The 25,492-nt window shown below is 40.5% G+C and overlaps 2 protein-coding genes across 2 annotated transcripts; both read right to left on the bottom strand.

Annotated features, from left to right (window-relative positions):
- Positions 1-5,606: 5,606 nt before the first annotated feature.
- LOC126559210 (uncharacterized) lies at positions 5,607-22,577 on the bottom strand. The gene is made up of 2 exons (XM_050215335.1): positions 22,385-22,577; positions 5,607-5,953 (listed from the first exon to the last, which is right to left on the bottom strand). Exons 1-2 carry the CDS (start codon positions 22,575-22,577, stop codon positions 5,607-5,609), a joined length of 540 nt encoding a protein of 179 aa, XP_050071292.1.
- LOC126559059 (uncharacterized) lies at positions 19,288-20,005 on the bottom strand. Its single transcript, XM_050215164.1, has 2 exons — positions 19,547-20,005; positions 19,288-19,467 (listed from the first exon to the last, which is right to left on the bottom strand). The coding sequence occupies exons 1-2, from the start codon at positions 20,003-20,005 to the stop codon at positions 19,288-19,290; spliced, it is 639 nt and encodes a 212-aa protein (XP_050071121.1).
- Positions 22,578-25,492: the final 2,915 nt, after the last annotated feature.

Genomic DNA, 25,492 nt, shown 5'->3' with positions numbered 1-25,492 from the left:
TTTCGATCTTTTTTTTTCATTCCCCCACTCTGACGTGTCTTAAAAGAATGGGACACAAAGTAAGTCACCATGCAAGTGTGTGTGTGTGTGTGTGTGTGTGTATGTCTGGCTACGGTATGTCACGGTTGATCTTCACGCGATGTCATTCGTCGTCTGTTCGCCTGCATTCTGCGTTAATTAATGGTCTTTAAACGGCAAAGTAACCTCACCCGGCTGTTGTCGTTGTTGGCGTTCCGAGATACCGCACCAAGGGGCATCCGCTCATCTAACCGACCCGCCGGTGAAACCCAGACAAGCGACTGTTGCAGTTGGTGTGTTTGTCACAGACAAGCGTGTTTCAAACGTGGGCGCGCTTCAAGCAAACGGGGTGCTAAGTGACCAAAACACGCTATCTGTCCGCCCAGCTGACGACCTGGTCAGAGAACGGAATACAATCGCCGTGTGCCGTCCGCAGTGAGCAAACGTCTAAATTCTCACAAAAAAGCAATCGCTTTTTATTGCGTTTTTGTTCGCTTTTTATTTTACTTTTCTAAATGGTTCGGGTCTGTGTGTGTTTGGGGGTGGGACATCGCACTTATTTTGTTTGCAAAACAAATGTAATTGCTCGAATCGTTCAGAAATATTTAATTATTCCACTAATTTAAAACATAAGCATCAATCAAGACGAACGTTTTATTATCTTGCAAAACTGTTGTTTCCTTATGTAACGATCATTCAAATTATTCTGGTCGGCAACGGTGGTGCAACGTGTTACGAAAATGAATGCGATAATTCAATTATGACGAAAGTTATGCAAACTAAGCCAACAACTGTAATGTTTTGTACTCAAAGAATTGGAGATTAGGTAATGAATATTTATATTTATGATACAAGCAGCTGCGTACAGTTGTTTGTATAAATGTGTTCAATTAAATAGCCTGATACGTTTTCAGTATTTAGTTAGTATGTATTGTTATATATAGTTATATTCGACAGCTTTCTGTAAGAATTTTCAAACAGTAATTAATAAAACAACAGTTATTTTTTTATCATCTCTTTCCATTTGCTGATACGAGTAGATGGTTATGGCTGATTTTAAATATTAATAAAAATATCTAAGTATTTCTAAAGTTTTAACGGTAAATATCAATTGTGTGTCTCAACGTCATTTTTTAGAATATTTGAAGTTAAACCATATGGCAAGTAAAATTTGAAAAAAAATTATCGGAAAATCTTATTTTTAATGAATGGATTAAGTTAAACATTATAACAACAAGCAACGAAGTTTGATAATTTTTATTTAATTTAATTTTTATTTCATATTACATGACAATACGGTGGTAAGCTGTAATAAAAAGGAGGAATTTAAAAAATCTTACGAGGACGTAGAATTCTGGAAGGGGTATAAAAAAGGAATACGGTATACTACTGTGTCCATAAAGTAAGGTGACATTGGATGTCAAATTTTGCGCGTCTAAAGAAGCTCCTTGTTTTTATTTTTCGTTTGTCAATATGTATGTTTTTGACAGTTCTGCCACGTTTCAAATCACAACATCAACCCGGCTAGGAGTGAAAATTTGTTTTCGGAGCTGCGCCAAGTGTTTTTGTCCATAATGACCATGTCCAAGTTTGTGGAGCAGCAGCAAAGAAATAAAGGCTGCGGAAAAATTGCGGATGTTAGAAAAAGCCATCGGGGAATAATCTATGTCGATGAAAAATGTGTACAAATGGTATAGTGATTTCAAGAATGGCCGTGAGAAGGTCGAAGACGTGGAAGGTCCGGGGAGATCATCCACCTCGACCGACGACACCCACGTCGTCAAAATCAAGGATTTGGTGGTCAACAATCGTCGGTTGACGATACGATACCTTTCGGAAAGTGTTGAGATTTCCAAAGCCTCGGTCAGCACCATCTTGAAAGGTGTTTTGGGGTTGAAGCGGTAGAAGTCATTTCACCCGCTCATGGTGCCGTCATTTTGAGGGAGTTTTTCGCAACAACTGGCACCCATATTGTTCTGCATTCGCCGTATTCGCCAGATTTGGCACCAGCCGACTTCTGGCTGTTCAACAAGCTAAAACGGCCGCTTCAGGGACTCCGTTTTGATACTATCGAGGAGCAAGAAGCCGCAGCGACGGCGGAACTAAAGGACATCCCAGCATCCGCGTTTTCCACCTGCTTCGAGGAGTGCGAGAAGAGGTGGAAGAAGTGCATTGCATCGGAAGGGGATTACGTCGAAGAAATTACTTCATTTGGCCTAACAAAAAAAAAAAAACTATTTAAGAAAAAAACGCTGTCACTTTATTTTTCGGGCACAATAGTAGAACACGGGATATGAGCGGGGCACTCGTTTTCCCGCAGATGCAAGCCCCAAACGAACAAAGCACACAACGCCAATCTTCCAGTGAACGTGTAAAACGTTCAGCATTGTACAAGTACAATGCTATGAGATGAATAAATAATTATTAAAACAGATATAAATTACTTCTTTAAATTATTTAAATAAATTATATAAATTTAAATTACTAATTTAATAATGGATGTAGACTGCACCACGAAGAGATTTTAATCCTATGAAAGCTATGTGCCACAACGGGGACGGTGATATCCTGTTCAATAAGTGATCCTCCGGGGGAAGTGCAATTTCGATCGAATTTCAGTGTATCAAATGGAAGAAAGGATGAACTGTGCTAACTCGCGAAGACTGTTGTTAGATTCTGATCTCGAATACTCTTCCGCAAATCTTGGGCACCTTGCTACAGATTTCGTCGAAAGCTACCAAGCTGAATTTGTTGAAGGAAAATTGATGTCTAACCAAATTTCTACACTACGGCAGATCCTCCAAAAACGCCGAGAGACCAGCCTGCAGTATGTGTAGTGCAAGATGAGTGTGTCGAGCATATGGAGGAAATTGTTCGAATCTCTCAAGGCTGTTCAACATCGCTCGGGAGGGTGCCATACGAAGTGCTACGAGGGGCTTCGACCTCCGGGGCACGATGGCTTCGCGGATGACATCGACATCATCGGACTGACATCTACGGCGGTGTTCCCGACAAAAGCGCGAAGCTGATAGGATTGGATTGTGGATTAATTAAAAATCCTGCTTGCCCAGTCGTAATTGAGCCGATCATGTGGTGGTAGAGGAGTTCTGTTATCTTGGTACGATCATAACTTCGAACAAAAACATAAGCTCCAAAATCCGGAGGCCCATTGTTCAGGGAAATCGTTACGTTCTCCACAAACTCCTGTGATCCAGAAGATTACAGCAATATAAAAAAATGTTCTCTACGGGTCCTCTACGGGTTCAGTCCTCTACGGGTACAATTCTTGCTCTATGCTGACGAACGAATTCTTTGGCGGTGTGTGCAAGGATGGCGTTTGAAGATAGGGAATGAACCACAAGCTAACTAGCCAGCGCAGCTCTGCTCAGAACTAGGTATAAGGGAGTTAGTTGGCGGAATCCAGTAGAGGCGAACCTGTCGTAGACCGGATGCAGCTGTGGATGGAGAACAGTAGCTCTGGACCGAGCATCCTGAAAACGGATTGACGAGCTGGCCATGTCATCACGACGTGAGCAAACCAAAATGCGAGAATCGATAAGTTTTACAATCTGCTTCTTCTTGGCTTCTAAGTTACGCCGGATATTAAAGGGCTTCCTACCACGATACCACGTAGTTGAACAGACGGGTGGGATTTGAATGATCGTCGTCAGTCGGATTGGATTTGAACCCTGGTCCTGCCGTTTGAAATCTATTGAAGCGCCGCTATCGCCTATTTCACCGGGCCGAAACAATAAATTTTGTTCGAAAACCAGAATTGTATTTTTAATCTAATTTTATTTTATTATCAAAATAATATGACTCTTATTCAGTTAAGCAATTCAATCAGTTTCATAAAATCAGTTCTGTCTTTATTTTCAACAACTTCTCAAACAGCCAGCGATTGGTTAAGTTTAATGGAACTGTTTTGGTTTTCACCGAAAAGTTTGTTGCATTCCACCTTGCTCACTTAATTATGCCATTCAAAGAAATAGACCCGCTGCTGCCTTGTGGTTCGTTGTTGAATCATCAACGTAACAAAATCTGGGAAGCTTGCCGCATTTTGCGAGGTATTTTATGGCGTTACAACACGGTACGCGCCCGATCCATTTGGAATCCATTTATGTTAGCGTTGAATAGGTCGCGTCGACGACATTTGCCGAGTTTGTACCTCACTTTACAAATAAAACAAATGCACGCTCGTGATCTTCTACGCGAATATGTTTACTGCATCAATCTCTTCCCTCGCCAACGAGATCATCTGGTTGGTATCCGTTTTGAATCTGACCCCTGTCGTCTTCCGAAGTGAACAGCTTGCCGAAAACGAAAGCGAATGATTAATGTTGCATATCAAGGGACAGTGTGCGTTGCTTTTTGAATCACTGTCACAGAATGTCAAGGAACGCCTCGCTTCTAATGGTCCCAACGCTTCTGATGTGAAGTGGCAGACATCTTATCGTCGTATTTTCTTGATAGGCAAGTTAAAAAAGCACATCCGATGTCACTTTTCCATTAAAGAGATATACTTTTTCTGTTTTACATTTTTTTTACAATTTTTGTTCACGGCTGTTAATTATAAATGGTGTCGCGCTTCCATTTGATTGGAATCGTCAATGTCGCGAAGCATTTGTTCAGACCATAAATTCTCGATCAGAAGGAGTTTCACCTTTTTTGGGGGCGTTTATACGTTTGAATGGAAGTCGTTCTGTGTTCTAAAATATTCTCATAAAACAGTCATTTTATCATTGTTTTTATTTTATAAATCGTAATAATTGTTTCTTAAAACTAACTAATGCGAGTTGCGACGGATTTCGATTCGTTATAAAAACTCCTTAACAAAAAAATATTTGCATTTTTTGTTTGTTTCATTTCTTTTCATTTGCTGACGAAGTTCCAGTGTTTAAATATAATTTTCATTCTTTTATCAGCCTCGATTTTTTCGTTTTACTTGTTATCACACCTTAAATTCACAATAAATGCCTTTCATGGATACTGCTTCAGTTTTTCCTTAGTTTTCATACAGTATTGTAATCAAAAATTCATTTTCATAGTTTTAATATAACCTCATGCCGGTATGGCTGAACAATCAAATTTTGTGGAAAAATTGTACAATCCTGTCCAATGTTTTACGTTGCAGTCTAAATCCCATGCTATGCTCAGTATGTATTGTCTGTTACGTCTTTATTTTAAACTTAATTCTATCGTTTCTATAAACAAACAAATCCTATTATCTAACTCAATATATAATATACAAGTGTTTTAACTTCATGTCCAATCAATGTAGAAAACTCAGTAAATAGGAAACCCCAAAAAATTAATAACAATGTCAAATATTTTAAGATCTTCTACCCTAGTACATAAGCTTTAAGCAACCAGCACAACTATCTTTGGCTCCCCTTTTGCTTTGCTCATAGCTGCCTCTATGCGGAAGAACCTTATTTCATCTTCTAGTCATCACTCCATACTACCCTCGTTTTCATAAACGTTGTTAGATACTCTTTAAAAAAGACCTGTGGATTCTCGAAGTCAATGTTAGCTGTCTGTTTACAATTCCTAACACATAAATGCACTGTGGTTGGCCACTTAACAAACTACTCCTTTTTAGTATCCGAATCAGCTGGTGGTATCGCATTTTGATACGGTGGAATGACTTGCTTGTCGTGCTTGCCCATAAACACCGGCACCGTAATGTTGGCGGTAGGTTGGCGTCTTGTTATCTCCCAAACGTACGTCTTCCGTTTCACGAGCGTTGGTATGTAGTCGTGCTGTGGTTGGTGGTGGTGAGCGTTCTCGTCCTCGCCAGCATTCGTTACATTGATCTGATCGAAATGGATTTCAAAGTCTTTGCCAACCACCCGAAAACCAACCGGTGTCGGTACGATGTGCGTAGAACGATCCAGGTAAAGTACGTCCGTCATGTTGCGTATCTTGTCCATGTCTGCGAATGAAGAAAGAATTTGTGCAAACAAGATGCATTAGTATAATGTGAGAAATTCATTTGTTGGGTAACATTACAATAAAGAGTTGGGTGTTAATCTTATTTACGAAACGGTGCGAAAAAAAATCCAGCACGGGACAACAAGTTTCACGAAGTTTATCAGAACTTGCGGGTAGACTTCGTGGCCGAGTGTTTGATTAACGAGCAACAAGTTTTAAAAATATATTTTATTTCTGACTCAAACAAGTCTTCTGAGCTCCTAATTTATTTGCCGAAAGAGTTTCCCAATGTATGACTTCATCCCAAAATGCAGGGGATGGTAAAAACGTCTCATTGCTGGTGGAAATATCACACACCTAATAGGTCATAACAGGTTGGCTGATAAGTCCCCGGTCTAACAAAGAAAAACACATTTTTTTGTCAAAATTCGTTTTTATTATTCAACATAGTTCCCTTCAAGAGCGATACAACGATTATAACGACCTTCCAATTTTTTGATACCATTTTGGTAGTACTCCTTCGGTTTTGCCTCAAAATAGGCCTCAGTTTCGGCGACCACCTCTTCATTGCAGCCAATTTTTTTCCCTGCGAGCATCCTTTTGAGGTCTGAGAACAAGAAAAAGTCGCTGGGGGCCAGATCTGGAGAATACGGTGGGTGGGGAAGCAATTCGAAGCCCAATTCATGAATTTTTGCCATCGTTCTCAATGACTTGTGGCACGGTGCGTTGTCTTGGTGGAACAACACTTTTTTCTTCGTCGTTCTTTTTTCGTTCGTCAAGCAACCAAAAGTTGCTTGACAAAAGACGCTCTGTCTCACAAACTAACTGACATACAGACGTCAAATTTTGACACGAATCGTTTGAAGGTTGGTGCTATATAAAAATAATATGCATTTAATACTAGCGGCGCATTCTATGTGTCAGACCGGGGACTTATCAGCCAACCTGTTAGATCAAATTTGTTCGAGCTTAGGATTTGCACTGGAAAATGTCTATTTTAACAGTTCGATGCAGCCGATGTTACGGATTATTATAGATTCTTCTTTTTCTTCTTGGATTAATGACCTTCTAGGTTACGCCGGCCATCGAGATGGCTTACTAACTAGATAGGCTGATACCACGTAGTTGGACAGTTAGTCCTCACTACGAGGGAACGTGTGAAGAACGGTGCCGTTGTCGTATTACTGCCGACCCACCCGATATCCAACTTCAGACTCCACAATTCAAGAGAAGGCCCAAGGTGCTTCAAGACGAACCCACTGCAGGAATTTCGTTACTCCATATGGCCAAAGCTCGGGTGAATTCTACGAGAGAATATACCGCGGATAATCAGTGGATCACATCTTACGCTCTCAACAAAGGCCTTACTTAAACGTCACTATCATAGTTTTATGATGCACCGCAAAAGCACGAGTTCTGCTTCGTTAATGATGGGAACATGAATCAAATAAATCTTACACGTAACATTAAGCCTTTTCATTTGGATCTCGGTATCATATCCGATAGCCACCTATCCCAGGCCATGCTTGTTATGGATGATCAAGTTTAAATGTGTAATTGACCTTATTAAATCTAACTAAAACAGCAGCTCTGCAACAGATGTGCCAGCAGGAGAATGCATTTTTTTTATCATACAAAATGCAAACACTTCACTTCACTTCACAAACATCTGTTATGGCACCGGGCGTATATTCAGAGTATTCTATTTAAATAGCAAAAAAAAATCAAACAAAATCTTACGGCAAAATTCGTTTGCTAATGGGCGTGCGGTCGACGAAAAATATGATTAACGTCAATTATGCTTGTTTTGTGTCACTCATCAGCCGCTTGATTGGGCTCGATGATGATTTCGATCCGTGCCGGGGCAAATTTAGAATAGGGCGGAACAGAACACATTCCGTTGAACGACAGTTGTGTGTAAGTATGACCATGATTTGGACTGTAATTAACATCGTGTTTTACAGTGTACACTAATGCCAAGGGCAGTAAAAATCGATTGGTTGACCATCGTAACACTATGAAACTCCCGTTACTCATTTGGGGTTATAATTTTGATACCTTTTGTACACTGAAAAGCATGCGGATAGTTTGCTAACTGTGTGATCTTAAAACAGATTTGAATTTGCTAAATTCTTGGTTCAAAATATGGTTCATAACCAGAGAGCCAAGAGTAAAGTCTATAAAAATTGAAGAAACAATTACCACTAGAGTCCGTTGCTTTCATGCACGTGATGTTACGAATGCAGCAGCAGTACATCTTTCTTTTCCACTGATTAGTGACTGCATTTGCACATCTCTCTCAAACACCGTTTTGCGGAACCTCCTGTGTCTAGGAATATTTTATTCTTTTCTAAACAAATAGCAAGAGCGAAAGAACTGTCATCGTATGGTTACCGCGGGGAACCAGTGATGTGCCTCCTGCTGTATTAAAACCACTCAACCCGCTTGATTTATGGGAACCTGACACGAATTAGCAGAGTGATTAAGAGAGATTACTTAGATTATTTCAGGTGATTATCTAGCTTTCATTTACAAATCTGAGCGATTTGTACGTTCAGCTACCGAACGTTCGGCGCACACTGCAGAGAGCTCAGTTAATCAATCTTTGTCTGTCGACAGACACAATTTACTACCACTGATGATAGTGTAAGAAAGGATTTGTATTGTTTAATGTAGTATAAGTATGTATGAGTTTCATTCATAAGTGTAAGCATTTTGGCTACTACATGACCACTGTTAGGAAATTTTATCTAATTCAATCTCTGCTAGCCGGCTAGTTCCGAAAGAAGAGGTCTTGTCCTAACTGGTTTGCTAGTAATCAGTAATCCGCTGCTTGATGATAAACGGGTAGATGATCTGGGACGGGATTAGAGCAACGGTTAACTCCAGTGTGTTCGATAGTGTTGGAGCTATCCTGTGAAAGAGGACAGGCGACTAGCAGGACATCATACTGATGCCCAGTACGGCGCTATCTTCTCTCTAGACCGTCGAGCGAACCAGTTGAGTTACCGTATCTCATTTAAAGTCAATGAATAATTGTGAATTTAAATATATGATTGTGTACAATTTATATAAGAAAGATTATGCCTTATACTGGTGGAATAGTTATGGTTTGTGCCTGCGAATAGAAATGGCAACTCAATGGAACCACCTTTCCTTTCGGCTTTTGATGCGTGGCTAACTTGTGGTGGGGGGAAGAAGATTGAATTCATGGTCGCCATGTGGTGTCGCCATAGGAAGCCATGTGGCCATGCGAAGAAGAAGATATCGGATGGGTCACGGTACGCCATTTGGTGGAGGAGAAGGAGAAGATTCTGGATGAGAATCTTTCTTACAGGAACGTTGGAGACATCGAGGCCTTACCTTTGGTAGGGGGACTCTCAATGCTGATCGGCGGAGCAAGGCGACTTTGGATATGCAGAAGGAATAATGACGACTTAAAAATCTTCTATCCTAAATCCTCTCCTCCTGACTGTGTTGTTTTTCAATATATCCTTGGCCGTTTTTGTGCTTGGTGTAATCACAACCGTCTTTCCCTCTGTCCGACATAATGTAGTGTTATTACGTTTACCCGGTCCCGCACCCCTTTTGTTCATCCTTATTCCCTTGACCAGATTCTGGTTGAGCATGTTTCGGTCATTAAGGACTTGGGCATCTTGCTCGACACGGGACTCACTTTCTTACACCAGATTAACTCCATAGTCAGGAAGTAGAGGAGGACTCTTGGCGTACTTAAACGTGTGGCCCGTGACTTCTCCGGTGCTTGTTGTTTAAAGACTTTGTTCTGTTCATTGGTCAGATCAAAGCTGGAGTATGGCTCGGTTATCTGGTACCCGTCGGCAAGAATCCACATTGATCGAATAGAGCGGGTGCAGAGGTCCTTCACTAGGTTTGCTCTCCGGAAAATTCTTGGCGATCGATCCTCTGCTCTCCCCTGTTACGAGCACAGATGCCGGTTGCTTGGTCTTGCGTCGCTTGAAGATCGCTGTTCTATTTGTCAATCCTCATTTGTTGCCGCACTTCGCTCTGCGGTGAGCCGTAAAGATTTCTTTCTTATTGCCATCAAAATGTTTAATTCTTCGTCCCATCACTTAGATTTCAACATATCCCTACCTTCTTTCCGTTCCCTGTTGTTATCAACTTCCTAATCTTTCCTTCACTTCCCTATTTTCTGTTTTCTTTTTTTTGTTATGCTGCACTGTTAGAAAAAAAACTTATTCTGCGTACCGTTTAGGTTTAGATTGGCAAACATATGAAATACATGAAATGAAATGAAATGAAACGAATTGAACGCAAGGTTGAGCTTGTTGCACCTTCTCTCTATACAGCTCCTCGAGACAGTTCTTCCGTGAACGGAGAAGTCAACTTTATTTATACCCAATTCTTCCAATAGTTTTTGCTTGCTTTTTGTAACCGAAAAATGTTCCTTAGTGGTTTACCTTTTTGTTATTACATTTTGTTCGAGGATGCTTACGTACGCCTATAATGTGTCGCGGTGCGATCGATTGCTACACTTGCAAAATCGATTGCTCGATCGATTGCTGAGGCTGCTTAAAATATGCCAGACATTATTCTTCATTTGTTCTTTCTGATTCCTATGGTTCGATATGCATGAAGTTATTTGTTTTGTGTTTTAATATATGTCTATGTTAATAAAATATTACTAATATGTATAGCACGTATGCTACAAGTTAGTAAAATGGGTTAGATGAAGAGAGATAAACATTTTTAACAAATAAACAACTTAAAATTCGTACTTAAAATATGTAATCTTAAATAAAAAAGTAACCCACTTTTCGTTTTAATTGCTTCGGTTGTTATTATTCAAAACAGGGAACGATCGTACAACTAGTTGGTGAATTGCTACACCGAATCGACTGCTAGTACAGGAAACGTTAGTCCATTGAATCGCTAGTTCAACTCCTTTACCAGAATTTGTTACAATGTTTTGCAGCAAAAATGTACTTTGCTGACGCTTCGTTTAGATCGACGTTATCGCAGGCTGATTAATCAGAGCCTATGGTAAGAGGGCGGGATTTTCATTTGCGGGAGCAATTTATATACAAGCTACATTGTTTGTTGAGCTCATTAGTCATTAGAGATCATTAGTCATTAGTAATGAAATAACGTAACGTAACGTAAAGTAACGTACTAAACGTTACTAATCAATCAATTTGAATTGGCTGCCTCCATCGTTACGTATCGTTTTTTTCTCTTACTATTTAAAAATAATAAAACCATCAAAAACGAGAAAACTACTGACCATTAACGGTGCGTTTTGAAATAGCAGCGTTTGAACACCTAATAAATTTAATGCTTTTATGCTTAACACGGTTGTCAGGGTTGTTTTCAGGACCAGTCAATAAACGATCGTATTACCCCTACCCGACGGATGGAAAAGTACATTTCAAAGGCAAAGAGTGTTATGTTCTGAACATTACGGAACCACACATTCTGCCGATAGTCTCCGGCCGGCAGGGACTTGGGAAAGTGCTTTTCCGCCAAAACATACTATAAACAACATCATTTTCGACACAGAGATCAAACCATAAATTTACCCCATGCGGACAGTAGTGGATGAGATGCGGTATCGTTTCCAACAGTACTGACATGGCGTGACGCGAAAATATGTCTTCCGACGGGTTGCGAAAATAGGCACAAATTTCCGCATGTAAGCTAACTGGAAACTCCTGATAATCGTTAAATCGGTAGTACGTTTTCACTTGCAAATTTATTGCATTCAACACCATCGGTACGGACACAGAGAAGTTCAAAGCCGTTGGCTGGTTACGGCGCAGGAGTGTTTTGCATTGGAGCAGTTCCGTCATTTCATACGGTGTTTCCGTACAGATGTATCGAGTCGTACGCAAGGTGAATGCTTTTGTATCATTTGTGAACACGATTCGATTGGGATAGTACACCGGAATTGGCTCCTGGATGCCGTAGACATCTTTCATATCGTACAGCACAACGAAGGCAAGTATACTGACAAAGCAACTAGTGAATTGCATTTTTCGTTTCATGTTGACACCCTTAACTCTCTGTTTTACTTACACTGGCACAAACGGTTAAATACTGTAAACTCTGCTGTGTTATTGTGCACCGTCTGATGTGTGTTAAATTTATAACCAGAATTTATAATTCAAACCAAAGAGCAGAGTTTACGTCTTAATTGCGGTAATTGTACAAACAACAACGAAATAATTTATCCTCCTTTCGTATCAAATGATTTTTTTTATATTGCTATCAACTAACATCTGAAATGAAGCACGTAAAACGAAATCTCAAACGCTTTTTAATTGTTGTGTATTTACCACGAACGATATGTTCACGTGGGAGCGCGTACAAAAAAAGTGTTTAGTTGTAAATATTTGTACAGAAAATTAAATAACAATAATTAGACGGAGCTTTTGAAGGAATTGCGCAAAATATTCTTAAAGGGTAAAACCGAACCTTATCAAACGCCAACTTATCAGCGATGGACAAAATAACTAAAAGAATCATGACTTTTGTGGAGGAAATATGAGACGAGCGCGGAAGAAATACAACGCCAGGTGACGAAAACGACGAAATAGCACGCACACGCACAGGATTTTTGCGACCAGTAAAAGTGGTACAAGTACAGATCTCTTTGAATGGAACGCTTAGAAAATACACGAGCGGGAATATAACCCCTAATTAGCATGCTCTAACGTTTGACAGAAGCTCTCGAATTCGAGACATTGGTACTATGAAAATCGTAATCATCACTAGCAGTTTGGAATGCAAAACAGCATTTGTGAAGGCATCGGCATGATCGAGAAGGAGAGTGGCAATAAGGGAAGACAGAGCATCCAAGATGCTTCGGTGATAGAAGTGACAACGGCGCTAGTCTTCACACTGCAATACCGTAGTTCAAATCCCAGTAGTGTAGTACTTGACTTGTCTACTACTTGAGTACTTGACTATACAATTACATGGCATCAACAAAAAGTCCAGTAAGCGATTTGTTAACCGGTGCGAACAACAGATCGTTGAACTTAAAAAAAGAAGAGCGTAGAATCTCTTTCGTCTTCCTGTGATTGCAGACAAAGTAACTGAAATCTTTGCTCTTATTTAGGCAGTAGTCACTAACTGACAGTCATCTGCAAGCGGCAGGACCAATATCAAATGTCATCGGAGCGTACCCTTGTACGCAGGACTGACTATCCAGCTCCAGCTTGAATTAATTTTTAGAAGCCAGAAATGTCAGACCAAAATCTGTCGATGTAGTTATTCCTAAGAAAAAATCTAGGCAACGATTGCTGCACCCGACCGTTACATTCCATTAGAGTCTTTGCTCTGGCAATTTGGATACTTTAATTATTAATTATTAATTATTGAATTAAGAATTTTGGATACAAATTTTCACGCAAGAATAAAACAGTCGTAAATTTTGCAGCTTGAGTTGTGAGGATTTTTTTTACTTAAAATGTATATACATATATTTATTAAATACCAACGTAATGTGGGCCGTTTGACAGTCGACCTTGGTATGTTTATAACAGATAATGTTAGGGTTGAACTTGAACAATATATTTTATAAAGATTTAGAAAAAAAAGTTCTTTTCATTACGAACCTCTATAAAAACAAACTGTTAATTGGTACTATCCGACCTATTGCGAAAATCTCCGATTGTACCTACACACAACTGGGATGCTTTGCCAGATGCGGATAAGGTAATTGATGAAGAACGATTATTTTGATTAGGCCCAATAATTATTTGTAACCTCAAACAGCCATTTTAAAAAACTAGCATGAGCTAGTGACGCTGAGCACACTTTGCAGTTTAGTGAATCACTGTGTCCGTCAGCAAACACAAATCACTAAAATAGATTTAGGTTCGTAACCAACAACACTGAATGTACTTGCAAATATCATTGTTACTACTTATCTTTTAACGTAAAGTTTGTAGATTTTTACTGCGTGATGAAATAGGCAACCACTCAACTGTCAGTGCAATTCAAAAATGCTCAAGGTTAACACAATAAGGTAGTACTATAATACCATGTTGCGACTTGCGGTAGGGATTAGCTCTCTCAACATGAATTCTCATACCTAGAATGCTATAAAATTTAAAATATTGAACTCCTAGACCATTCCTAAACAGCATAATTGACTGGTTTATCAGATTGTATTTCACTTACTTAAATTTAGAAAATCGTTCTCGGGTGTTACGGAGAGGTTTCTTGAAAGCAACGCTTAAAATAAACCAACAAAACCGGGCGAAGTCTATCCTGCCATTATTTACTAGGCGCTGGAGTACGCCAACTATGACGAGGATGTGTTGTTTCGTTTATTTATAGAGGCTTTAAGTTGTAAAAAAATACATTCGCCTCTCTATCACTATACCCAGGAAGAAACGAAACAAAAAAGAAAGAAGACACAGAGGACCTTTAATAGAAATTGAAAATAAATTCGAGGCATGTGTGCAACGGTAATTGTATCGCAAGTTTTGCGGTTCCAGTTGGCATCATTCCATCATCTAAATAGATTCAAATGTTGCTACCAGTCGAACATAGATTGCCAAATACCCAGCCGCCTGACCGAGAAGTACGCTTGATAGGCAAAGAAGGTTTTGTTTTGTTCGTTCCGGAACCACACATCCTGCCGATAGTTGCCGGCCGGCATGGAATTGGGAAAGAATTTATCCTCTAGCCAGTAAACTGCGTAGTACGTTTTGTTCTGTGGAAGTGAAAATAAACGTTAGAGTGTGTGTTGCAAGCAACTGCTTTAAGTATATTCAACACGACTTCAAGCTAAGTTACCCCATGTGGACAGTAGTGGATGAGATGCGGTATCGTTTCCAACATTACCGACATAAGATGGCGCGAAAAGATGTCCTCCGATGGGTTACGAAAATAGTCACAAATTTCCACCAAAACATTCACTGGAACCTCTTGATAATCGTTCAAATGGTAGTATGTTTTCACCTGAAAGTATATTGCGTTCAACACGTCCGGTATCTGCAAAGTCACGTTGAAGAAAGTTGGCTTGTTGCGATGTAGGACAGTTTTGCATTCCAACAGTACCGACACTTCGTACGGTGTTTCCGCACAGATGAATCGAGTTACACGCACGTTAAATGATTTCGTATCGTTTGTGAACACAATCCGATTTGGATAGTACACCGGAACTGGCTTTTGGTTGCAGTGGACAATGTTCAACAAAATGAGAACGGCTAGTGCACTAACAGAATAACTAACAAATTGCCATTCAGCACTCATTCTGACTTGATTTCTGTCACTATTTGTGTCACGTACAATAATTAGACGATACAATACACAGTCCCTTCGTTTGCCTTCTATTGGAAACCGGATTCTGTTTTTATTTATATAGACAGAATAGAATATAGTGTTGCTAATAGCCATAGCTTTCGTCGTAATTGAAAGATAATTGTTGTATTAACATTACTTTCTAGTCAAGTAATCATTACCTGACCATGACCTAACCTGACCTGACTGTTTTGCTATAACATGAGTTAATAACCACAATTTTTTTCCTGCAAACGTTTAAAAAAACAGAAAAAATTTGGCATATAATTTGACGTGTTTAAAATGTACGACAAATTTGGTTGCATCCGGACCGCTCCTTCGTAGTGAGGACTGACTATCCAACTACGTGGTATGAACAAGTCTAGTAAGCCATTAGATGGCCGGCGTAACCTAAGAAGGTCGTTAAGCCAAGAAGAAGAATTTCCGCCAGTTGTTTGCCTTAAGGCCCCGGGTCACGGGAAATTTCGAACGGTTGAAATCGTTGTGGAACTGCCAAAATATCTCACTACTCAGATTACAACCTTTTCTCCATTGTCTCGTATTAGATAGCTTATGTATGCGTCAAGTTCTCAAATTGCGATTTCAAAGCGAGAAAATTTTACAAACATTCCTGAGAAGCGGAAATTTTGATTTTGAAATCTCTCGTGAGTAGCGGCCTTAAGAGGCTGTTGGCAAGAGTTTGTGACTTAGAATATCTGAAAACTCATTCCCACTATACACACTATACACTATAGTTCGGCGCCGGTCTTAACATTGGAAGACCGGAGTTGAAATCTCAATCGTTAAATGAGTCACTAACACTAGGAATAAATAGTGCGCTACGATCTGTCACTCTGTAAAACTCGTTAGGGGAGGAACAAATCAATTGTGCTAAAGAAGTATTGCTGCATACGTTTTATTTTATAATATTGTAAAGGCTTCTGTGCGTATCGCGCTTATTAAATTCATTATACTAAAGCTAGCAATGAAGCGACCAAAAGGAGACATATTATTAAAACAATTAAAATTTATTATTTGTAAATATTTAACACATTAAGATTTGTTGCGTCATTAAGTAAATTAATTCGATTTCATCTTTTTAAACAACATTCAGCTGGTAAAATAGCAATTACAGTGTAATGTTTTGTGTGTTTATTTACTTTTTTAATCATTTAATCATTATTGCCCGCCCGCCAATATAGATTTAACGATCATTTTATCAACTCCAAAGGAAGGAGAAAACATTGCAGGGATAGGACAGTATCGAGGAAAGAGTGGTACAACCTGAAGAGGTTGTAGCCAAACAGATGGTGTGTGTACACGGTTGAATTTGGAACTTGCTCCTGTCCAGAGATCCTTCTGTTCAAAAAACAAACGTCGGGAAGGGATAAAGGTAGAAGGCTTATGGTGGAGATTTCGGATTTCACTCAGACCGAGCATACTGCAGCGGAAGGAATCAGAGGGCACAGGAGCAGTGTAACCATGTTCATTTCTACGCACAGTTAGGCACGTAAACCTCCTCTGAACCCTTTTTATTCTGTGCATGGCGGTGGTCTAAGACGGAACGAACGCAGCAAGTGTACGATGCCTTCAAACAATGTAATAAGTATTATTCAAGTTTTAATATATTTACCGCCAATTTTTCTCACTTTTTCTGTCATTTTCTGTGAAAATCGTATAAAGCACTCAAACTCTTTCCTAGCTATTATTAGTCAATAAACCACCATAGCTTGCAGCGCCATCTGTGTGGAAATCAACAAACCAAATCTGAGCAGTGCTTTCCGTACACTATCGGACAACATCAATGGCTGGCCGTTTGCTGTGTCGCGTTGGCTGATGATTCACAACAGAGTTATTATGTTTGACCCGGCGGTAAGAAGCGGAATCTCTTCCGTAGCTCCGACACGTGTGTGTGACCGGTGCGTTGTTTACAACACAATTCAAGGCTAACATCTTTTCGTCCCCTCTTCGGTCACCGTCGGTAAACATAATCAAATCTAACGAGCATAATCTTGCTTGAAACTCAAAGAACACAAAATGATCTTGTTTGATTCTTGTAGTTTCATATTTATTAAGTAAAAAGAACAGTGAAAGGAAATAAATTCACTATTTTGGGAAAGATTAGTTCAACACGTTTGATCCAGTTGATCACCAGATATAAAAAGTGAACCCCGCTTCCTATTTGTCCGAAGTAAGAATATAAACGGTAATGCAGGATGTTAACTTGCAAAAGCATTTGCTGCTTCTGGGACACGCGGGCGGGCAGACACAACCAGTGTGAACTTGTTGCAACTGCAAAAATGTAGCCGAGCATGATTATGTTCCAAGACGCATGATAAGAGGCAAAGATAAACAACGTGATTAACACGCTGCTTAATTGTAACTGCCATACGAGAAACCATTCATCATGCCCACATTGCTGTTTGTTTACAGTTTTTCTTTCTCTGGTGATATGGTGTTATTGCTGTCTATCCTAACAAGACGGGAAAGTGGGGTTGGTGTGGCTTAAGCAGAATATTTATTTAATTGCTATGCTGTTGAAAGACTGCTTATAGTTTGGAGATCGCGTGTCCGACTCACGATACTTCTGAAAGGTATCTGTTTGAAAGTGATCGCGTCGTCCAGCGAAAAGCTTCTCAACTGATCTCAATAGTGGTCAATCAAAATTTCTGAGCATATCTCTATCGGAGGACTTTTGCTTCATCATTGTGTAGCCAGTGCCAGTGTAGTTTCCTTCCACAAAGTGTACTTCTAGAGGGAAATCACTTCGGATACGTGTATGACGCAAAAATATTTCGGCGATTTCGTGAGCCCGAGTGAAAAACCACTAGTGCAAGCACAGTGCACTAAATATATGCATCGGAAAATGTGTAATTATTATGTTTAGCTGCTCACGGGCTCCGCTTATGCCTTAAACGGAGAGTATCTTGTAAGACAACATTATGTTAAGAATCTAAGCGTTCTTCTCTCCTTCAGTGAACAGCTCGATTATGTCGTATCAAGATGGTGTCCACTGCTAGGGCTAATCGTACAGAAGACGCTTGAGCTTCATGATCCAACGGGACAGGAAAGACGCTTTTTTTACTGCTCCTATTCGGGTAGTCGCGCGACTGGAGTCTGTACAACGTGTATGATAACACGTATTGCACTCCGCTCCTGAGCTCACCGTCTTGAGCGCCTCGATGAGCATGCAAGCTCGTTGTTCATCACGAGTCTTCTTCTCAATGGTAACATCGACTACCCAGCACTGCTTTTTTCCGTCAAAGGCACGGTCAAGCTGCCTTCCTGGATGCTTCGCAATCGAGTAATGCTGACAGTTACCGCATGAAGGACATCTTTTGACTTCCGTGATCCTACGTTACATACATGTGTTGAAAATTCAACGCCATTTGGGATGTGTTTGACCATTCGTTTGCTACGGTTTTTAACGTATTTAACTCGTTACGGGTTAGAGTGTAATTATGGCAGTCATAGTTGTTTGTTTTTAAATAAGCGACAAAACAACTAGCAAAGCAATATATGAATGGTAAAGGTCCAGACAGTTCCATCTAATGCCATTCATTACTATTTAGTGACCAGTATATTTTTTGTTGGATAATTATTGTTATCACGTTTCAACTTCGTTATTGATGTTAAATATTTCACGAACATCAACGTGATTTATCATTCAAAAAATGAGTTACTCAACCCAAAACACATTTTTCGGCCAATTACCGTTTGACCTATTTAAATAAATAGCAAACATTCGTCTAAAAAACAACGATATACAAACAAAAATAAACACAAACAACGAATTCGTTATTCCTGTAATATTTGTATTCACATAAACAATAAACAAGCAAAATAAAGCATGATAAAGATAACATGATTCATCGTGGAACTTATGTCTCAATTCCTGATCATCAAACCCTTGACAATCCGTACGATTTCCAAGGTTCCAATAGCATTGTTCGATACGAGAAACTAGAGAAATGCTACTAATGAAGTAACAGTGGTCAACCCTTGTTTAATGGGTGTATTAAAATTCCACCTAGTCTGTACATTCAATGTACTCAAAAGTTACTACCATTCGAGTAAAGATCGCCATATACCCATTCGCCGGACTGAGAAGTACGCTTGATAGGCAAAGAAGGTTTTGTTCTGCTCGTTCCGGAACCACACATCCTGCCGATAGTCGCCGGCCGGCATGGACTTGGGAAAGAATTTATCCTCCAGCCAGTAAACTGCGTGGTACGTTTTGTTCTAGAGAAAAGAAAACAATCGTTAAAAAAGTTTTTAAAAGCCAAATGCTATAAAGCTACTTCGCTGGAAGCTCATTTACCCCATGTGGACAGTAGTGGATGAGATGCGGTATCGTTTCCAACATTATCGACATAAGATGGCGCGAAAAGATGTCCTCCGATGGGTTACGAAAATAGGCACAAACTTCGATTAGAATGTTAATTGGAAACTCTTGATAATCGTTTAAACGGTAGTATGTTTTCACTTGAAAATACATTTTGTTCAACACCTCCGGTACATGAAACGATAGGTTGAAGAATGTCGGTCTGTTGCGACGTAGGACAGTTTTACACTGCAGCAGTACCGACACTTCGTACGGTGTTTCCGTACAGATAAAACGAGTTACACGCACGTTAAATGATTTTGTATCGTTTGTGAACACAATCCGATTTGGATAGTACACCGGAACTGGCTTTTGGTTGCAGTGGACAATGTTCAACAAAATGAGAACGGCTAGTGCACTAACAAAGCAACTAACCAATTGCAATTCAGCTCCCATGGTGACACCTGTTCCTTTTTGTGACACGTACGCTTTTTAGACAACTAACTGCGCAATGCCTGTAAAGCCGCGGTTTACCATCTGCTGTAAATCCGGCTTTTGTCCATATTTATACGTCCACATTTGTCGTAATTGAGAGATGATTGTAGGCTCTAACATCACTATTGCCAATTAGTTCATCTAGTCCAGCGATCTTTATCGGACGATTACCGATCTTCTAGAATAGTGCGTGTTGTTAACTAGCACGCATGGACACAAGCTTTAAAATAGATTTTATAATTTCATTCAAACAACAAGCGGCAATAAAAACAATCGATGAAATTCTGCAACTACCGTTTGCGCTAAAAATAGGCTTTTAAATGATTTTCATGTGATGGTTCTGTGTCCAAGCGATCCAAGGGCTTTTGTATTATGTATTTCATTTTCAGACAAAATATTGAAGCAATTTTTTTATTATTTGGAGCTACTGTGGTAGCTGAGAAGCTCTAATTAAAGATTTGCTCGTGCTGTGAATTTTATTCCTGAGCCAAGACGCTAGAAATAATGAGCCTCATCCTTACAACTTCCAGTTCTGCAATATCTTCTCACTTATGAAGTTTTGAAGACGAGAAGTCAGTGTGGCTGATACATTCTGACCACGCTCAAATTTTTAAAAGCAGTTTTATCGTTGTGAAATGATTATCAAGAAAAGTAACAGCCTTCTTCCAAACAGAGAAGAATATCCTTTACCGAATAAGGGCGTACCGCTTCACTCACATTAAGCGGCTGAGACCTGTCCAAAACAGACGAAGCCCTCTTAGCCGCGTTGGATAGGAAGATGCTCAGAAGGATCGTTGGCCCCGTAAGTGTGGAAGGACAATGGAGGAGCCACTACAACGACGAGTTGTACGAGAACTGTATGACGACGTCACCGTCGTGCAGCGAATTAGGCTCGGCAGGCTCCGATGGGCTGGCCATGTTATACGCATGGCACCGGACGACCCAGCTCAGAAAGCCCTTTTAGGCCGTCCACACGGACAGAGTAGGCGTGGTAGGCCCAGATTGAGGTGGAATCATCCGCCATCAAGGCCGGGATAACGGATTGGACGACGACGCGGGACCGTGAGCGGTTCCGGATTCTGCTGCGGCAGGCCAAGACTGCAAAGCGATTGTAGCTGATAAGTAAGTAAGTAAGGTTATAATGCAGTGGCATCTAATGCCTGCGCTTACGACGCATTTGCTTCACTTGAGTTACTTGTAGATTTTCCACATGATTCATAAACAGATGACACTTTACACTAGAAATTACTGGCAATTTTATTGGTTCAATCTCTGCTGTAAACGCGAGTTTATAGCTACCCTGTCAAGGAAAGCTAGTTACATTGTTCTTGTGTGTCACTTTGACGTTTAAAATATGACAGGTCAGATATATGATTTGAGAGCGATCAAGCAGGACGTGCAAGCTTTGTGCTGAAATAAAAAAGGATGAACTATACTGCATAGATTTTCAGAGATCTTCAAGGCAGCCAAATTGGAAAGATTCTGGGCGAATCGTATCGTCTTTCGAGCAATTGTTAAACGAATCTATGTTATCATGTTTAGCATCACGCACGTATTTCGTATCTCTGAGGCTATCCTTGTAGACAATTTTGTGATGCAATAAACTGTGGCAAAAGAGGAAGACATTCCTCCAACAAACAGCCATTATCAATCAAATAACGATTTGTGATAAACCACTGTTTACTCTCAATGTCACTTGTCAGATAACTAATTTCAGACACACCACTACTTTTCAAACAAGATTTTAAGGGCCAGTTTTTCATATAAGCTCCAAATGCTCCAGACACCATGCTCTTATGGTTCACGTAAGAGCGGCCCATCATTATCACCATTATTCGCGCATTCACATGCATGCCCTTTTGTGACCCGCGCAAAACCTTTCCATTAGTGTGCCGTTTAGCAATCAATTAGCACCCACCCCTGCTGTTGATTGAGCCGTTTTGCGGCCGAGCGGAAGGCGAAGTGACTCAATAATCGAACGTCTCAATATATGGCGAACGTCATTGTATCACATATGCATTATTAGTAGGGGCCACAATCGTCGTCGTGGTGGTGTGCAATGATGCCAATTTCGATTGCGTTTGAAGTCGATACGATCGATAAGTGGAGTAAACATGCTTTTTTTACTAGGGAGGGACAAAAACTGCGCGCCTAGGTCAGAGAAAATGCACAATCTTATCTCTATCCGATAGCCGTTTGGGTAAGAACACCCAACGCCACTTACACACACTCACCATGCTGCTGGTGTGCGTCTTTGGGTGACGGGAACAGAGCAGACACAGCTGCTCCAGGGTCTACTATTCTCCACGAAAAAAGAAAGGTTAGATGAGCCAGACTTACCCCGTACGATGTAGTACCAGTAGTTGGTGGTACCGTTTGGCATGGTACGTGTCGCACCGCGATCCTTGATCGTGCTCCACATCTGCGACTGTTCGGTGTGCAGAATCATTGCGTAGGAGAGAAACACGACCACCACCATGAAGAAAAACAGCAGTGCGTACACAAGCACCTGGCCGGCCACGTTATTCGCCATCTCCTTCAATGTTTAGCTTAGATGTTAGACGGTAACACAACTTATATGTGCCACAGCTTGCCCGAGACACACCCTTGGGGAAGATAGTTTGGCCCGCAGTAGAAGGACTTCCTAAGGTGATCGATACCTCTAATAGATCGTCTTCTTTCTTGAACGATCACTTTTTTCTTGGCTTACAACTCTTTTGTTTGTGTTCGGCGCACAGTCACTCACAGCACTCTTCTGTGTTTGTAGCAGCTTTGCTTAACATCTGTGCGCGCTTGATTAGAATTCGGTATAAGCCGCAGCTCGCTTACAGATCAATATTTTACTGCGAAACACACTTCTATTGATCCGATTCAATATAGCACAGAGCAGCACTACACACTCACATTATACCGAGAAGACGAAGCAACCCGAACTCTGCACGTCGCTGCCTACTACGTGAACGTGTAATCGCATCCGAAGCCCGCAACCGTTGCTTGACGAATGTTGTTTTTCTCCACGCAAAACATACGCTCACCCCTGCGCAGATGCTGCCCGCTTGTTTGCACACCCATACATAAGCCGCCCCTGGCGGGGGGTGTTAGGGGGTGTTTTCTGATGCTCCATCCACACCGTGAATACGCATACAAACGCACACACCACACGCCGGATAAAAACAAACCCCAAGTGTGTAGAGTGTGTGCCGGTAGAAAAACGGCAATGTGTGCTGTTACAACACAGTTATCGAGCGGAACTGCCGACTACATCCGGATGGGTGGGTGGTGTTGGTGGAGGAATTTGTGGGGTGCTTTTATCCGGTCCGGTTATGAACTCTTCACCGTGGCCACCAGTTGCGATGTTGCAGTTGCGCAGCAGTGTATGTGTGTTGTGTTTGTATGGTGTGTTGGCCGTTTTTTTAATGCGATCTTTCTACGCCAGGCCTAACATTAGCTGGGTGGGGTATATGCTGGGACGAGGGCGGACGTGACAATGACTAGGGTGGGAAACAACGTAACATTCATTTCATGTGCGTTGACCGAGATTTGATGGACAAAAACGGATCAAAAACGGGGCATTAACGGTGGGGGGGAGACAAACGACCTTCGCGGCTGGTTCCCCAGTGTTGTTGTGTCGGTTGGATCTTTCTATCACCTTTGGAGTTAAGTGGTGTAAATCGGATTTACCCAAAATTGGTTTGGAAATAATTTAAAAATGATTTTAAATATTTATTTTATTGACGAATTGGCCTACACAAATTCTTTGCATGCCGCATTTGGAGAATCGATGATCACCCTGATCTATAAAGAAACAAGTTTAAACTATCGATATCTTTCACGATCACGACCTGATCAACTGCATTCTAGATCAGCTGAGAAAATTTAAACCAGTTCTACAATCTACACAGGTTCAGCTAGGTAATCTGCACGCTGCACTTTAAAAATTGCTTACTTTACACAAACATCGGACACCGGTAACCGCAATCTGATGTTGTCCGGTTGAAAACTGCCGGCTTCATCGTCATTTCAGAAACTCTTTTCTCTTGGAAGGATCTAACTAACATTTAGTGATGGGCTCAGATAACGGTGGGAGAAATAAAGCGATCGTTGACTGCCCAAAAGCAAGCAATATTCGATGTGATGTAGGGGTCCCAACGCCTCGATTCGTCACTGCTTGCATCTCGATTGCTCAAGTAGCATATTGGACTCGGTTGTGTCTGTTTACAGTTGATCATTTTATCGATCAGTATTAATACTTCGTCTTCTTATCGGCTTAAAGACCTGCTAGCTCATGCAGGTCGTCTAATGGTTTACGAGACTGATTGATAACTGCGTAACGTAATTGGATAGTCAGTACTCATTGCGAAGTTTTGGGCCAAGATGGGGTTTAATGCCTGGTCCTTCTTGTTCAAACACGACTGCCTTTTAAAAGTACCGCTACTAATCTATCGATCAAAAAACAAGCTATTAGAACAGTTAACATATTCTGCTGTTTCTTATTGGGCCATCTTTTATTTTATTCGTTAATTCGTTGAAGATCAGCCTTGCCGTGTAACGAAATCTTTGAACTATCACTCATTGAACTAACAACCTTCACTGCCCATTTGAGTCGATCATATCGAGAGTCTACAAGATCTACCGGTGTCACACGAGCATTGTTCCATTAAATGATAAAAGCACACTTATGGAAGATAACACACACCACCAAACACCAACCAACATAAACACATCGTGGAAGAAACGTCATGGATATTTGCATTAGAATCTTTGCATTGAGAATATTGGAGAACTTACAAACAAAAAGGAAGAACTCATAAGGAGCCAGAACAGAGGCCGAATCACCCAACGGATTACGGGTAGCAAACCTGGTGAAGGAACTCAGAGACGACAAAATGAGATGGACATTTTTGAACGTGCCAAACTATGATTCTGAAGTAATTCTTATTTAATGAAAAACCTATGAAACTATTATTAATATGAAGGGGCTTGGGCCTTTTTTCCAATTTTCGTTAAAAATAAGGCAATAAAGTGTTTTGTTACGTGGAAACAACAAGTCTTTTGACATGCAATTATTTTAGGCAATACAATTAGAATTAACCATCCCCCCGTAGTGACTGACTGTCTAACTAGGTGGTATCGGTAGTCTAGTAAGACATTCGATGGCTGGCGTGACCTTAGAAGGTCGTTGTGCCAAGAAGAAAAAGTAGAATTAGAATAAACACAATGCATTGTAAAATTGGGCTATGTACACAAGTAGGGAACATACTCGTGTGTCTCTTCCAACAGGCACCTCCATTCGGATACTTCAAAATCAAAAAGCTATTTGACTTTCAGGACGATCTTCTCAACTAAAGAGTGAGAAGTAATGATTACTATTTTGTACAAACTACTTTTAGCACCTTTCTACATATGAACCACTGAAAACTAATAACAAATCGGCACATAAAAACTAAA

Source organism: Anopheles maculipalpis, chromosome 2RL (genome assembly GCF_943734695.1).
Source record: "Anopheles maculipalpis chromosome 2RL, idAnoMacuDA_375_x, whole genome shotgun sequence".
In the NCBI taxonomy this organism is placed as follows: Eukaryota; Metazoa; Arthropoda; class Insecta; order Diptera; family Culicidae; genus Anopheles; species Anopheles maculipalpis.
The sequence above is the reverse complement of the archived record's forward strand: the minus strand, read 5'-3'. Positions and strand labels throughout refer to the sequence as shown.

Excerpts from the sequence above, each read along its gene's own strand:
- LOC126559059 (XM_050215164.1), bottom strand. The coding sequence starts at position 20,005 with ATGGGAGCTGAATTGCAATTGGTTAGTTGCTTTGTTAGTGCACTAGCC. Across the intron at positions 19,468-19,546 it reads TCCACTACTGTCCACATGGG|AACAAAACGTACCACGCAGT; the intron begins GTAAATGAGCTT and ends TCTTTTCTCTAG.
- LOC126559210 (XM_050215335.1), bottom strand. The coding sequence starts at position 22,577 with ATGGCGAATAACGTGGCCGGCCAGGTGCTTGTGTACGCACTGCTGTTT. Across the intron at positions 5,954-22,384 it reads CTGGTACTACATCGTACGGG|ACATGGACAAGATACGCAAC; the intron begins GTAAGTCTGGCT and ends CTTCATTCGCAG.